Source organism: Colobus angolensis, unplaced genomic scaffold, assembly GCF_000951035.1.
Source record: "Colobus angolensis palliatus isolate OR3802 unplaced genomic scaffold, Cang.pa_1.0 Scaffold20, whole genome shotgun sequence".
In the NCBI taxonomy this organism is placed as follows: Eukaryota; Metazoa; Chordata; class Mammalia; order Primates; family Cercopithecidae; genus Colobus; species Colobus angolensis.
In genome coordinates, this window is record NW_012115155.1 from 998,139 (window position 1) to 1,012,889 (window position 14,751).

Consider the following 14,751-nt stretch of genomic DNA (forward strand, 5'->3'; position numbering starts at 1 on the left):
CTCGCTCCCCACCCCACTTTGCCAGCGGCCCGTGGGGGTGCGCAGAGGAAGGAGGCAGGCGAAGCCCCAGCGAAGGCACGGGCGGGTGCAGGAAAAAATCTCAGGCGTCTGGCCTGGATCGCTCGCTCTTATCTAGCAGATAGATCTCGCTGTCTCTCCCTCTCTAATTTGTAGACATCCAGATATGGAGACACTTGGCTATTTCTTTTTTCTTTCTGCAACCAGATTCAATGATTTGATTTAAATGGGGAGTAAGCCACGGCCAAAAAAATGAAGGAAAAAAAGAAAAAGAAAAGGAAAAAGAAAGCAAGAAAAAAAGAAAAAAGCTCCAATAATTTTTTTTCTTAAAGGGAAAAAAATAGTATTTAAAGTCTAGCCATCTTCCTAGGCAGTAGTGAGGGATTTGACTTCCCCGAGTGTCACGCTCAGCTGTGCCCAGAGCGTGAGGCTGGCAGCGCCTTTAATCGCCTTTGCTTTTTTTGCAGGGAGAGCGCGTCTCCGCCAGCGCCGGGCTGGGTTTTGTTTTTTTTTTTTTTTTTTTTTTTTTTTTTTTCAAATCTCTGACAGCTCGGATCTTTGCACAAACTCTCTCGCTTAAAAAAAAAAATCACCCAGGCACACTTTTTGCCTTCAAACCGGAAGCACGTGAGTCAGGGCCGCACGTGTGCGGAGCCAATGGCGAGCCGGGACTCGCGCTGACACTCGGGCCTCGGCCCAATGGGCGCGCGCGGGACTTCGCGGATAAATAATCCGGGGGCGTCAGCCGCGGGCGGAGAGGGGGCGCCGCGGCGCTGGCCCTGTGCGTCGGGTCCGCCCTCCCCCACCTTCGCCCCTCCCCCTCCTTCAGGCCGGGACCGAGGAGGGGGCAGAAGAAACCCGGGAGGGGTGGATTTTGGGATGTAGGCAAATGGAGAAGCAACTCCATAAACAACTTGTTGGAGAAACGCAGGATTACGGGTCTGTGCGCGCCGGGAGCAGGGGCAGTAGGCAGGAGCCTGGCTGTTTTGCACCCCCACGCCTAAGAACCTCAGCTTTTTATTTTCTCCTCTCTGGTTGCTGTTATGAAGGATGAGTGGTTGTTGTCACTGCCGGTTTGTGTGTGTGTGCGTCGGTGTGGGTTTGGGTGTGTGTAGTTGAGGGAGGGGGAGTGAGACAAGGAGGTCGGTGATGTGAAATAGACCTAGAGTTGGTTTCTTTCAGAGGCGCAATTTATTTTTCACAAATAGCAAAATCTGAAAGGCCCGCTGCGCCTAGCTAGCGTCGCACGTTTATGTTTGTAGGTCTCCTGCCGGCCCGCTGCCTTGCTTTCCCTTTGTGGGGAATCCGCACCCATGCCCTCCCCGGTCCAGACTTTCGACAACACCCTGGAGCTGTCCTGGCGCCATAGAGCCAAGCCCAGAGGGCTCGGAATAGCCCCAGCGCCAGCCGCCTGGACCTTCCCTGGCAGTGGGAGTCCGGGCAACGCAGAGTAATCTCAGGAGGGCCCCCGCCGGACCGGCGAGTCAGAACGCGGATGCGCGCTAGGCCCTAGCTTTTAGAGTTCAGGGTAACCTCTGTGTTAGATTTCCCTGCAAAGTAAAATCAAATAAATAAAAGCGCTGCACCCCAAGTGTTTGCCCTGGCCAGCTGACGTTCTGAACAAGGAGTTTCCCTCAATTGCAGGGTAACTGAATTTCCTGGGATTGCTCCCAACTCCCTGGGTGCCTCCGGCTCCAGCCCTGTGCGTTCTTCCCTAGTTTGAGGGGAATGCGGTTCCTCTAGCTGCTATCACTCTCCCGTCTGCCGGACTCTTTTTCGCTGTTTCCTGGTCGAGGCACCCCCAAAGTTTTCTCATAACCGGGAATGTGAGGGACGGGGGTGGCTTGTGGACTGAAGCTCTAGGCACCTGCGGGACTTGTCTCCGGAGTCGTTTTGGAGGACCAGTATCCGACTATGCTGAAGCCTGCGGTGGCCGAGAAAGGCAAACGAGGCCTTCAGGGGTGTCATCTTAGAGCTCCAGCGGACCTCCTCTCCCTGAACGCCCTCCCCAACTGGGACAGTAGAGAAAGTATCTCTTTGGAAATATTGTCTATTTGTGACATGCGAAATAATCCCCCTACCTCCAGTTTTCCAGAAAAGTCACAGGGGGTTAGGCTAGGAGGAACATGCAACCAAACCCACAATAAGTCGAACCAACACCGCAGTTGCTGAAGTTTCTCAAAACCGCTGGTGGAGAGCAGGAATTCGTACTGTTCACCGCATCTTGGGAGCAGGCGAGGGTCCCCCGATTTCCAGGGCAGAGTTCCCGGCTAGACTTGCACTGCAGCCTAGGGGAGAAAATCTCTCTCCCTAACGCTGCGCTACAGTCTTCTCAACCTTCCCAAGCCGCCTCCAACCCCACTTTGGAGTCTCCCGAGTCCTCTCCAGTCGCACACCCAAGGGCTCCCCGAAATCTCCAGGCGCCCCCACCCCTTCTCCCCGAAATGAGGGTGGGTTTTTATTTATATTTAAGTTCGCAAAATTGAAATCTTTATCCCGCAAGCAAGCGTGGGTACTTAATTAAATTCTAATTAGGACACTATCAATATCCTATTTAGCTGCGTAGCTTTTGTGCGCCGCGGTCCCTTTCAGCGCGGTAAATAGGGTCTCGACGCCTTATCTCGCCTGCAGGAGACGCCTCGAGAAGGGCTGCGGAAGATAATTTATAGGTTTTAATTACTCTTCATTCCGCCTGATCAGCTTGGCGTTCATCACAGGCCTCTGAATAAAACCCTGGTCAAAAGCTCTGTCACATCGCGCTGGCAAGACGCTTAATCAAAGTGAGCGGCCCCGCGCGCCGCGCGGCCCGGCTCCTCCACGTAATTTCCAGCCAGCTGATAAAGCCAGCTGAATAATGCGGCGGCCCTTTGGAGACACCATTTACAGAAATGACTTTATTGACGGCTTAACGTCGGTAATTCATTTTACCTTTCATGTAGTGGAGCCCGGATTTGTTACAGTAATGGGATGATAAATGCACCCGCGGCCCACGAGCTCGAGCTGGATTAGGCGGCACTCTGCGCGCTGGCTCGTCCCCCCACCTCCCCCAGGCCCAGCCTGGCCCGGACCCTCGGTACCCCGCGCCGCCCTGCGCTCCATGACCTCCACCCAGACCCTACGCCCTCCTCTCCCTCCTGCAAATGAACATGCTATTGCGAACTCTGTGTGAGCGCATTGGCGTCTTGGCAAGCATGCAAGTGAAGTGTGTGAGGGCTGGGTGAACAAATGTTGGCCGAGACGGATGGGTGAGGGGTTCACAGGACTCTGAGTGAGCCCGGGGCTGGGCGTGTGAGTGAGGAACTGCGGGCAGGGTGAGTTGTGTGTACAAGTATGTGGGTAAAGCGTTAGGGTGTGTGTGAAGGATTGTATCTGCACGAGTGGTTATATTTGTATGGCGGTCCTTTTGGGGGTACTCGTTTCTGCCTTTGGAGCTGAGGAATTACTTTCAACTTGATGTCCAGGCCGGGGTGGCAGAGAGGTGGGCCTGCGGGTAGCAGGTGGGGAAGCCTTACTCAAATGGAATGGAGCCCCTTTCTCCAAAGGTATGGAAGTGTAGGGGTACCCAGTGCGCATTTCTATGGTCTTGCAGTTCTGAGCTATGCAGTCAGCTGGGCTAGAGGCACACAGAAGGCCACAGACTGGGCTGCGTCTCTGCAATAAGTTGATTGTCCCCAAGTCCCCTTTTCTCGGGGATAGCCCAGATAAAAGTGGAGAATGACAAGGAGGATACAGAGTCTGTTTTGTCTCAAATGCCAAAGTTGGGGGAGGGGTGCTACTTTTTTTCACTTGAAGGAAGGAGGTCCCAAAGAGGCCTTCAGTGATGGGGAGTTGGGTAAATAGGACAGAGAGAGACCCCAACCGTCCTTCCCTTCTCCTGTCCTTAGACTTCCTGCATTTCTGAGGATAGTCAGGGGCTCCCACTGAGCCAAAGACACCTGGCCAAACAGAGGAGAATGATGCATACATGTTTGGGGAGCTGCTAGTTAGCAGGGTTTGGGAATCATGTGGTCGGAAGACTGGCATGTGTTTAATAGAGTGAAGACTGGGAAATTTTACCTTTCTCCCCTTTTCTAATTTTGGGAAAAACACTCAGCGGTCTTGAAGAGTGGCCCGTGGCTGTGGGGACCATAGTGTATATTTGTGTTTATTTGCTTGGTCTGTGAGAGCCACCCAGAGAGAAAATTAGTCTATAAAAGTAGTGTGTGTGTGTGTGTGTGTGTGTGTGTGTGTGTGTATAGTTTGTGGCAAGAGACCCCTGTGTGTATGTGAACGTCAATGTATACATCCAAGTCAGCCCCACTAGTCAGGCATGAAGAAATGTATTTGCTGAAGGTTTTGGTGTATGCTGTTCAGAAAAGAGGACCTGCCTGTGTATCCATAGAATTTTGGATTTTGTGTAGGCAGAGACAAATACCAGGGTCCTGCATGTTTCCACCTCTCTTTCAAGGATGAGGACCAGAAGGAGAATTATGAAAGAAATTCTTGCAGCCTGGTGAGGGGTGTGCGCCATGGACTGGGAGTAGGAGCGTGTTGCATACACAGGGTGGTAATCGCATTTCGAGTGTAGATCAGATGGCGGTGGGGCCTCGTGGTGCGGGACATGAATGAGTTGTCGCAACACAATAGCGTGCAGCCTTCCTACGGGGACTGGATGACCAGCGGTTTTGTTGGGAGTGAATGCGAGGAGATTTCTGCTACAAGTGCCGCGTTATTATGAGCTAGAAGGTCAGACTATACATCGCAGGTCCCCAAAGCCTATAGACCTTGGGAAATGTGGGGCCTCGAGTCACGTCGTTGTACCTGACAGTCTTTTTCAATAGACTAATTCAATTAGCACTCGGGGTCTTGGTCTTCATTTGGAGCCCACAATAATGTGGGGGTGGGTGGGTGCTAAGGGATTCGTTGGGTATTGGTTAGGGATCCTAAGCAATTCTGTCCAAAGTGGAATGGGACTAGGGAAGGCAGCAAAGGAAAAAAGCCGGTGGGTGGGGGGTGCATGGGAGGTAAACCATGGAATATAAAATGCTCCGCTGACAAAATAAAATGCTCCGTTGACTCCTGAAATTGGGGCATCAGCTTTGTTTGTAGAGGACCCAGAGCATTTCATGAAGGGGGTGAGGGACAGGCAGGATTTCTTTTTTTCTGTATATATGAAATAAGACTAAAAATGTCTAGGTATCTAGAAAGCCCGAGAAAAAACCCACTGTTGGATGTTGTCACCTTCGTGGATTTCAGTATTTGGATTTATGTCCCCACCATCCGGTCTTCCTCCAGAGTTTTCTCCTTCTTATCTGAGGCAGTTCACAGCATGGACAGTTTTGTTCTGGAAATAGTCTCTCTCTCTCTCTCTCTCTCTCTCTCTCTCTCTCTCTCAGGCTCAGACATACTGAGACCTTTCTCCTCGTGACTCCCCGTGGGAAACGGTGGAAAGATACCGATGATTTCTGTAAATTGCACCCCGTGGCCGGGAATCAGAAAGCGCTCCTGGGGCTCTGGTTTCCTCTCTGAGCCCCGCGGGCTGTCCACAGGCCCGCGCCAGGCGCAGAGGGCGCCAGGGTGCAAACACCCGAACGGTCGTTGCTCGCGGGTTTGCAGGCGGCGTTCCGGCTGCGCGGGGATGATCCGGGAGCCGGACGCAGGGCCCCTTGGCTCGGGTTACGGGAAGAGGAGCCTTCACTGCCCCGCCCCCCCGGAATTTCAAACCTCGCTGGGACTCTATCACACAGCCAGACAGGCCTCTGGAGCTGAGAATTTTAGACTTCGCTGCTCCGGGAAGCATGAGGACTACACACAATTCCCTATTTATTTTTCTTCCCTTTAATCTGACATCCCGCTTTTTGTGCTTACACTGAATCCCACCCAAACCCCAGAACCCAGACCCGAGTTTGGGTTTAATCTCTTTCCCTTTCCCCGAAAAAAAGAAACAATCCAGAGTTAATTCAATGTCTATGCCTGAATTTTCTTCTATTTTTTATTTTGCTTTTATCCCTGTATGGCTCCCACCCCTGGTCCCCACCTGTCCGAGTGGCCGCTCCCGCCTGGCTCCGGCTTAGCGCGGTTCGGGGTCCACACCGACTGGCCTTGGGCGTGTGAGAGTGTGGGAGCGATTGAGGAGGGGCCAGCGCGGCTTCCGGGTTCTGCTGCCCCCACCCCTCCGCTCAGTCCGTGGTCTCCAGGAGGTCAGAACCCGACTTCAAAGTTGGGAACGAAAAACACCAGAAAAGAAGGAAAAACACAACATCCAAATCCTTTGTGCAGGAAAAGCTCCCGTGACTCCAAAACCGTTCTTTTCGCTTGTCCCAGAATTAACTGTCTTCCTTCTCTTCCCTTTGACTCCTGTAGGGGAGGGGTTGGTTGGCCCCGGGCTCTTTTCCCACTGACCCTGGAAAAGGAGACAAAAGTTCGTGCACCCGGCTCTCCGCGCCTAGGTTTTCTGCCTCTGCCGGCCCCAGAGCCTGATCCAGGCCGCGCCTCCGTGTTGCCCATGGGGCGTGCATCTTTGGGACCCTCTTTCCGGGGAGGTGCAAGAAAAGCTCTGGGTTCCAGCAGAGGTCGGCGCTGCAGGGCCCAGGCGGGAAGATGTGGAAGGAAAAAGTTTAGTACAGAAGGTGGGGCGGTAAGGGAACGGAAAGTCTCAGGAGCCTGGGATTGGGGGAGAGGGGCGAGAACCCGTCTGTCTACCCCACCCCGCCCCACCTCCTTCCTCATATTGAATCGGATGTGGGGGGTGGGAGGGGGTCACTGCAATGTCAAGGCCTTCTCGGGCCATCTTCCCTGGTCTCCCGCTCCAGCAGAAAGCTGGGAGGGGGACGAGTGTGTAGTCCCGCGCGTGCGTGTTTGTTCGTGACTCTGAGAGGCTCGGGTTGGGTGCGTGTGTGAGTCCGAGTGTGTACCCGAGTGTGCACGCAAGAAATTGTGTGCGTTTTGTCTCTCTAATCCTCGTGTGGTTGCGTTGTGCTGTGTCAGTGTGAAAGTGTGTGTGCGTGTCCACGTGCATAGTCTCCACGTGTGCGTGTCCGTGAGTGAATTTGTGTGAGAGCTGGAGAGTGACCGAGGTTTTGGAAGTGAAATATGTGAAGTTGCAACGACCCTAGGCTCTGACCCCAAACCTCACCTTTTACCCTATCCCTCCCTCCAAACCACCCCCTCTACCCCCGCCATTGAACTATGCCAGGAAAGAGGAGACAGTTGTTTAAACCCGGATTACAATAGCAACTGTTTTTTTGTTTCCCACCAAGACCCACCTCAGCAGCCCTAAGCCCTGATTGAGGGGAGGGTGGGCCACACGTGCCAAGGTCAAGATCAAAGGGACCTTAGGGAGCGCAGAGACCTAAAGCCCGCTCCACAAATGAGGCAACTGAGACCCGAAGAGAGCAAGGGACTAGGTAGAGGTCCCACAGACCCCGCCACTCGTCTCAGAGCTCGCCAAACCCGGCTCGGAAGCCGCGGGCGTCCCAGTTTCGTTCTGCAGCCTAAGTCCCAGATGAGAGCGCGGGGGCTGATGGTCTCCTACCCCAGGGCTTCCAACTCCACTCCATTCATCCCCAGGAAGGGTTCAGCCCCTTCTCGGTGGGTGTCGGAGGTGGGAGGAAGGAGGGGAGGTTATCTCTCGGGGCTGGGAATGTAGTGAGGGTGGGGACGAGAGGGAAGTACAATCCCTCTCCTTGTCGGATCCCACTTAGGGCTCCTACGATTCCTACCTCTCCTCCACCCACCAGGGAGTTAGCAGCATCCTCTTCGCCCCCGGCTAGAACTTTCCAAGCGTGAATGGTAGTTAGGGGTGGGGGGCTCGGTAAAGGGAAGGCTGGGCTCACTTCCTGCCGGGGGCCAGGGAGTAGGGATGGGGTAGGGGTGGAATACCCGCCACAGAGTCATTCCAGGCACGTCCCTCCCCTCCTGCGCCAATGACGCCCGCCCCAAAATTGTTATGCAAAGGAGTCAAGTATGTGATCTTCTGGCGATGAAAGCGGCAAAGCCAAATATTGGAGGAGCAGTCAATAATGGATGAGCAGATTAAGAAACCCATCCCGCGCACAATTATCGCCGCAATTGAAAAAGCTCACTTTTTCCGTTATTCTCCACCCCACCCCCATTTATAAAAGAAAAAAAAAACGTGGGCAGAAGGATGGGGGCTGGGACTGGCAGCCGAGGCGGCCGTAGGGACGCGCGTGGAAGAGCCGGTGCGTGGGAGGGTTTGCAGTGCGCCCCCTAGGGGTGACCCCGGGGGTTCCGGTGTGCTCTCCGCGGAGCCGGCGGAGCCTTGTCCTCTGCATCCTGCGCGCAGCTGCCCCTTAAAACAGTGGAACCGTGGAACCACTCTGAGCCGAAGGGCTGTAATCCGGGTTTCCTGGGTTTTATTTTAGACCATTCGGCAACAAGCCCGAGCTCCCCTGCCGCACCGCTTCCAGTCCCCTTTCTTTCCGTAGAGCGACCCTAAGCTGGTGGTGGGGCAGGGAGCCGAGTCTGAGCTCGCGGGCGGCTGACGGCCGGCTTCCCCGTGGGGAACGCGCCACCTGTCGGCGCCAGTGAGAACTGCGTCTGTGTGGCGCCCTCGGGGTATACGAGGCTGCGGGGAGGTTTGTGTCTGAAAGCCCCGGGCTTGCGGTGGGGACGTCCGGTCTCTTTCCTGACAATTGACGCCTGAGGCGGGAGAGACAACGGAATTCCCACAAAAGCATCCTTCTCAGGACCTCCTCACCTCAAGACAGCCAAAGTTGGAGGAAAATCCCCTCCGGGGGGGGGCGGGGGGTGCGGGTTTGCCCTGCGATTCCGAAAGCAGAAAATACCCGAATCATATAGGGAGGGGGGCCGCGTTGGTAGTCAGGGCTGCGTTCCTACTCCCTCTACCTGCCCCGCGTTGTGTGACCTTGGGCGGGACCCCGCTGCTTTCTGGGCCTCAGTGTTCTTATTCGTAAACTGAGGGCGTTGGATTAGATTGCTCTTCTCCCAACTCTGACCTTGAAACTGACATTGAATCCGAGCGGTGTCTGAAGACACCTGTGCCTTGTCCTCTATTTCTAGCCTTGAATAAATCCTGGACTTTTATGTGCCGTTTATATCCTAATCTCTTATATATATTTAATGTATAATTGCTGCAATTATTGTTTTCTCAATTGTCTAGGATTTCATTTGGATGTGATTAGGATGGTCCGAATTATCCTGATAAGTGCCCATTAACTTAAATCTCTTTAAAAAAATCAAACTAGCAAAACTTCATTCACTTTGCAGTGTGGACACTGCTGGAGAGCACCCATGTCATGGAACCAGTGAGGACACAAGGGGAGGCTTAGAGGCACGTGGGAGGCTTAGATGAGAAGACAGGACCCGGGCAGCGGTCAGTGTTAAGAGAGAGGACCCGTAAGAAGGGCCGAGGCTAGAGGGAGGGAGAAGACTGGGCCAAGGACGCACCTGAGCCCTGGGGTGGGAGTGGGGACGTGGCTCCTAACCCAAATCTCCCTGCCAGGCAGTGTCCGACAAGCATCGACGGCAGGCGTCGAGACCAGTGCAGGGTGGTTCAGACCTCAAGCCACCCTTAACCTTTCCATGAAATGAATAAAACTCGGGAGCCGGTGAAAGGGGACAGTATTTTGATCCGGAGATCGTTTATAACCTCCGCTTGGAGTTCCGAGTTTGCGCGGCCCAGGGGAGGCTACAGTCCAGCAAGGTCTGGGCCCCAAGAGTGGGGCGGCAGGACCCAAGCTGGGCGCGCCCTTCGGGGAGCCCCGGAACGGTACGCGCCGGACAAAGCCGGCTGTCCTGGTCCTCAGCTTCAGGTTGGCGGCGCAAGGCCAGAGCGGTTGCCTCCTAGGCACCTGGGTGGAGGTCTCACCTAGCGTTCCCTGGGAAGCAAAACTGTCCTCGGGGCCTGCAGCGGGCCGGGCCTGTCCCATCGAACCGGAGACCCTCTGCTTCCGGGATGGATGAGAAGTTTCTGCTCTGTCCTTCTTGGAGTCCCGGAATCGTTCTGGGGCCGCGTGCTGCCTGGAGGCGGTGAATTTCAGGGTCTTGAGAAGCCGCGAACACACGGAGTTCTGGGCGGGGGTGTCGTTCCTGGTAAGAGACGGGAAAATCGAGGGACTGGAGGTCCGGTCATGGTCGCATGATCTGCCTCCTGAACGCCAAGCGAGACCTGAGCGTTCCGCTGGGGCCTCGCCCTGACCCCCGGGCCCTCCGTGTGGTCAGGAGTTCGCGCCCGCTCCCGCTAGGGCAGCGAGGTCCCACTTGCGGCCGGCTGGGGTTTGGTCGCACCGGTTTGCCTACGCCCCGCTTGTGACACCGACACCTTCCAACTCCTCAGATCCACCCCGTGGAAGTCTGGACTTTGTGAGGGCCACCGAGGTCCTGGTCCTGGGGTCAGTTGCCATCGGACTAAACCAGGATGGCGGAGCTCCAGGCCTTGCTCTAGCACTGCCGGTGCGTCGGGGCCCGCGGAGAGCCCAGGGCGGGAGCTGCGGGATGAGCCGGGTGGCCGCGTGGTCACAGACGCCCGGCAGGACTGAGCGGCCGCCGAGACCCTCCGTCCATCCAGCCGCTGCATTCGACTCTCCCAGACCCGCCACGGAACCCAAATTTGAGCAAGCAAGATGAAGACGCCAGAAGCGAGTGCGCTGCGGGGAACTGGCCGCGACACGGGAAGCTTCTGGGACGCAGAACGCTGGCTCCGACTCGCGCGGCTCAGACCAGCTTCCGCGGTGGGACTCCACGGAACCACGGGCGGATTTATGTTAAACTTTGTTTTCGCCCTTCACACAGATGTTTCTGGTTTGCCGATGGGGATGGAATGAGAGACAGAGACGAGAGAGATACAGAGAGGGAGATAGAGAGTGCGGGGTCGGGGGAGGAGGAAGAGAGGGCGGAAGCAGTTCTGTTCAGGGGTCTCCACCTTCAGAAGACGATGGAACAATGGTAGCCAGTTCAGGATCTGTAAGGTGCCGGCTCTGGGCTGCCTGGCTCCGAAGGCTTCACCTGGTGCGCTGGCTTAGGTATTGCTAATGGGCCTGCCGGAAGCCTGTTAAGGTATGAACCAGCATACTGTCCCTTTTACAAAGGAGGAAACTGAGGTCGGAGAGGCATAACCCGCCCCAAGTGCATGCCCATAGCAAGCGCGAAACGAAGCACCGAATATTTCCCCAGCTCATAGGGAGCCAGATGGGGGGGACCACCAGTTCCCCCAGGGGACACCCCGTGTCGCCCTGCGGGCTCCAAGTGGGGACGGGAGAGACAACCTTCCCTGCCCTTCCCCCTGCAACACACGCCAGGTCTCAGAGCTCCCAGACAGTCCAGTGGGGCCTCGTTCCCCGCCGGGGTGGATCAGGGGAATCCTCTGCCTGCGCCCCCTCCGAGGGTCCGCACAGAGCGAGTGCCTCGTTAGGTGAGGTCTCTGGCTCCGACCCCCACTCTCGACAGGCATCTTCCGTTTGCATCACCCAGTGGAGCTGGCCAGAGAGCCGCGCAGGAGGCCGCATCTCCCCTTGTTGGTATTGTCGGCTTGCTTGCTTCTGGCTTCCAAGCTCAGTGACCTCGGAAGGGGCCGAGCATCCGACTTCGGCATGGTGGTTGGCTGCCCCCGGAGGCAGGGGTAGGGGGCCAGAAATGCTGGCCTAGGCAGGCCTCCAGTCCCGAGCTCCTGGGGTGGACATCTCAGGGTCCCGGGCCTCCAAGCTTATGGCTGGTCTCCGCGGCGGCGGGGGTGACCCAGCAAGGGCAAGACCTTTTCAGGCTTGCTTCTGGTCAGCAGGTAATGACTCCGATTGAGAGGTGAGGGAGCTTGGGTTCCCCCGTGAGGGCAAGGCCCAGCCTTCACCAGAGCCGCGCCTCGACTGTCAGGGTGCAAGTGGCGTGATCCGGGAGCAGTCGAGGCCGGTGACAAAACCAGATGACCCAGCGTTTTCTAACCGCGCTAAGACAGTCGCCTCTCCGGGTCGCTCCACTCCCGGACTCCGGCAGCCTGTTGGCCCTCCTGTCACCACCTCGAATGGAGTTCCCCGCCCTATGCCCTGGAATTGGGCCCCTGGCTCGCAGGGAAGAGAGTGGGGGTGGGGTAGGGAGGAAAGGCCAGGAAGCCTGCTGGAGAGACGGAGGTGACTGAGGGCCAGCATCGCCAGGAGGCATAGTTCCACCAGTCCCCAGTCCCATGGTTCCACCTTGACCCCAGTTCACCTGCAGGGCGGCAGGAGCTCCTCTGATTCCCGAACCTGTAGCTGGTGCTGCACTGGAGGGGTTTCCGTGGGTCCAGCGCACCCCGGTGAAGGGAATTCCCCGGAAGAGAGAGAGGAGGTGCCAGAACCTGGCTGTCAGGGAGTGTTGGTGTGCAGAGAGAAGTGGGCCGTCCAGGCCTGGTGGGTCCTGTAGCGAAGCACCTGAGATTTCAGTCTCCTTCCGTTTCCTTACTCCCGTAGTTTTCCGGGACCCCAGCTGCCTCGCATCCCCTCCCCTTCTTCTTCCCTGCGGTTTCTCCTTTAACCTAAAGAGCAGAATAAGTAGGCCTTGCAGCGAGGACATCTTGGGTAGGACTGGCAGCTTCTCATGCTCTGCCAGGGCTCTCAGGATATGGGGTAAACCAGCCCTTCACAGCCCCTGCTGCCAGCAAGGAGCAGTGCCTGCTGACCTGCCCCTCTCCTCCATTTTATTGCATTTTGTTTCCCTTCTCCACTCTGAAGGGATACTCCTTTATTTTAACAGACCCAATTAGGATTTGCCAAACGCTAGATAAAACCTTCCTATCAGAAAATGCCTTAGGTTTGGGAATTACAGTCCTGAGATTTTATAGGTAGCTTTAACGGAAAGGTTTGGAAAGAGACTGAGGGTGCCCTTTGTTCTAAATACATGTGAACTGGAACATGATATTTGTTGCTGTTGTTGTTGCTGTTGTTTTTTGCAGGCGGCGGGGGAAGGTGTTTGGATCTTGAGCCGAAATACATCAAAGAAGAGATCCCTGCACCTCAACTCCTAGAAGTCACAGTCACCTTGATAGTGGAGAACTGGGAATTGGAGGTGCAGGATCTGCAGTAGTAGGGGAGATAATTCATATTAGCTGGGTCACCAGAAAGAATGGAAGCTAAGAGATTGTGCTGCCATGCCCTCTTCCACATCAACCTTTAGCATTTATCTCTTCCCCGTCAGTCTGCCCAGCTATCAAGTGTGGACTCGACAGGAATGTTGCAAGGAAAAAACTAATTAAATGGTAGTACAATGCTTTGAAAATATTAAGTGTCATGTAAATGCCTAATGCTAATAATAATCTTGATGGTGGTAATTATGTCCCAGGAAGCACATTCCAAGACAGCCCAGCACTGAGTCCATATGAGCTGCCTGTCTAGGAGGAGCCTGGAAACACCCACCCGTTCTGTCGCTCAGCCCCGGCTATGCCTGGCCGTGTGGAAGGTGGGAGCTGGGTCGTGTCCCCAACACCCAGCAGGCAGAGCAGGTTTAATCCTGGCTGGAAGTCCTTAAGCAAGTTACTGCAGCCCTTCACCTATAAAGGGGGAGTCATAATACCTGCAGCATAGGATGGTGGTGAGAGTTAAATGACATCATGTGTGTAAAGCACTTAGGGAAAGTGGCAAATAGCTAAGTAGCAAGATTTGGGTAGGTGGTAGCAGCTCCTCCAGTTAAGTTTACCTAGCCCTAGCTGCATGACCAAGACAAGGGTTTCAAAGCCCATCCCACTCTCACACTGTTCAGCTCTGATCTGTCATGTGGAATCCCAGACCCCTTTCTTATGTACACTTGGCTGGGGTCAGGGTGGAGATACTTCCAGTCCATTACTATCTGCACTCTCAGAAGGTCGCTGTCACGTTGCTGGTCGACCGAAGGACTGAAGAACCAGTGCGACTGAGTTCAGGATTTGTTTAGGCCCAGAGCCTGTGACCACCCAGGGTTTCTGTCCCTTCTCCCCCACTGCTTACCCACTCCATTGAGAGGCAGTGTTAGACTGGGGGACCCAAAAGAGGCTTGGGGACTCTTTTGTCACCCTGACTGTGGACTCCCTGGAGCATCCGTCCTCAGTGCAGTGAAGAAAGACTGTAAAGAGTAAGCTCCCTGTCACCAGAGGCTGGAGGGGGAGCGGAGAGGATTGAGGGCAAAGCAGGCAGTCAAGCTCTGGGAGAAGGCTTGGACCGGTTTGTCTGTGCCTCCCTGCCCCCAGGGCTTCCAGGGTGTGGTTGCTCCTCACATTGGGTCCAGCTGCCTCAGAGGCTCTGGCAGGCTCTGTGGTGTGTCCAGTGGCTTCAGCCGTGTACCTTCATTGTCTGACCTCTGTGAGTTCAGTGTCTTTTTTTTTTTTTTTTTTTTTTTTTGAGACGGAGTCTCGCTCTGTCGCCCAGGCTGGAGTGCAGTGGCCGGATCTCAGCTCACTACAAGCTCTGCTTCCCGGGTTCACGCCATTCTCCTGCCTCAGCCTCCCGAGTAGCTGGGACTACAGGCGCCCGCCACCTCGCCCGGCTCGTTTTTGTATTTTTTAGTAGAGACGGGGTTTCACCGTGTTAGCCAGGATGGTCTCGATCTCCTGACCTCGTGATCCGCCCGTCTCGGCCTCCCAAAGTGCTGGGATTACAGGCTTGAGCCACCGCGCCCGGCCGAGTTCAGTGTCTTCTATGCTCTGTAGCTTGGCTAGGAAATTGCTATGTTGCCCTTAAGTGGGTTACCCCTTCACATTTAAACAGAGGGATATAGTACAAGTCTGTGTTGGGGAATAACATATCCCTCACTCTCTTCTTTCTCTGAATTCTTGAT

At 55.3% G+C, this 14,751-nt stretch overlaps 1 protein-coding gene across 1 annotated transcript in view; it reads right to left on the minus strand.

The window, feature by feature from the left end:
• The window catches only part of EN1 (engrailed homeobox 1), an 11,001-nt gene extending 4,214 nt beyond the window's left edge, over positions 1-6,787 (minus strand). The window contains exons 1-6 of the mRNA XM_011941712.1: positions 6,715-6,787; positions 6,035-6,098; positions 5,454-5,662; positions 2,772-2,883; positions 2,161-2,241; positions 1,886-1,942 (exon numbers count right to left, since the gene is read on the minus strand). Of these exons, the coding sequence (XP_011797102.1) occupies positions 1,886-1,942; positions 2,161-2,241; positions 2,772-2,883; positions 5,454-5,662; positions 6,035-6,098; positions 6,715-6,787 (596 nt within the window). The remainder of the gene's footprint in view (positions 1-1,885; positions 1,943-2,160; positions 2,242-2,771; positions 2,884-5,453; positions 5,663-6,034; positions 6,099-6,714) is intronic.
• Positions 6,788-14,751: the final 7,964 nt, after the last annotated feature.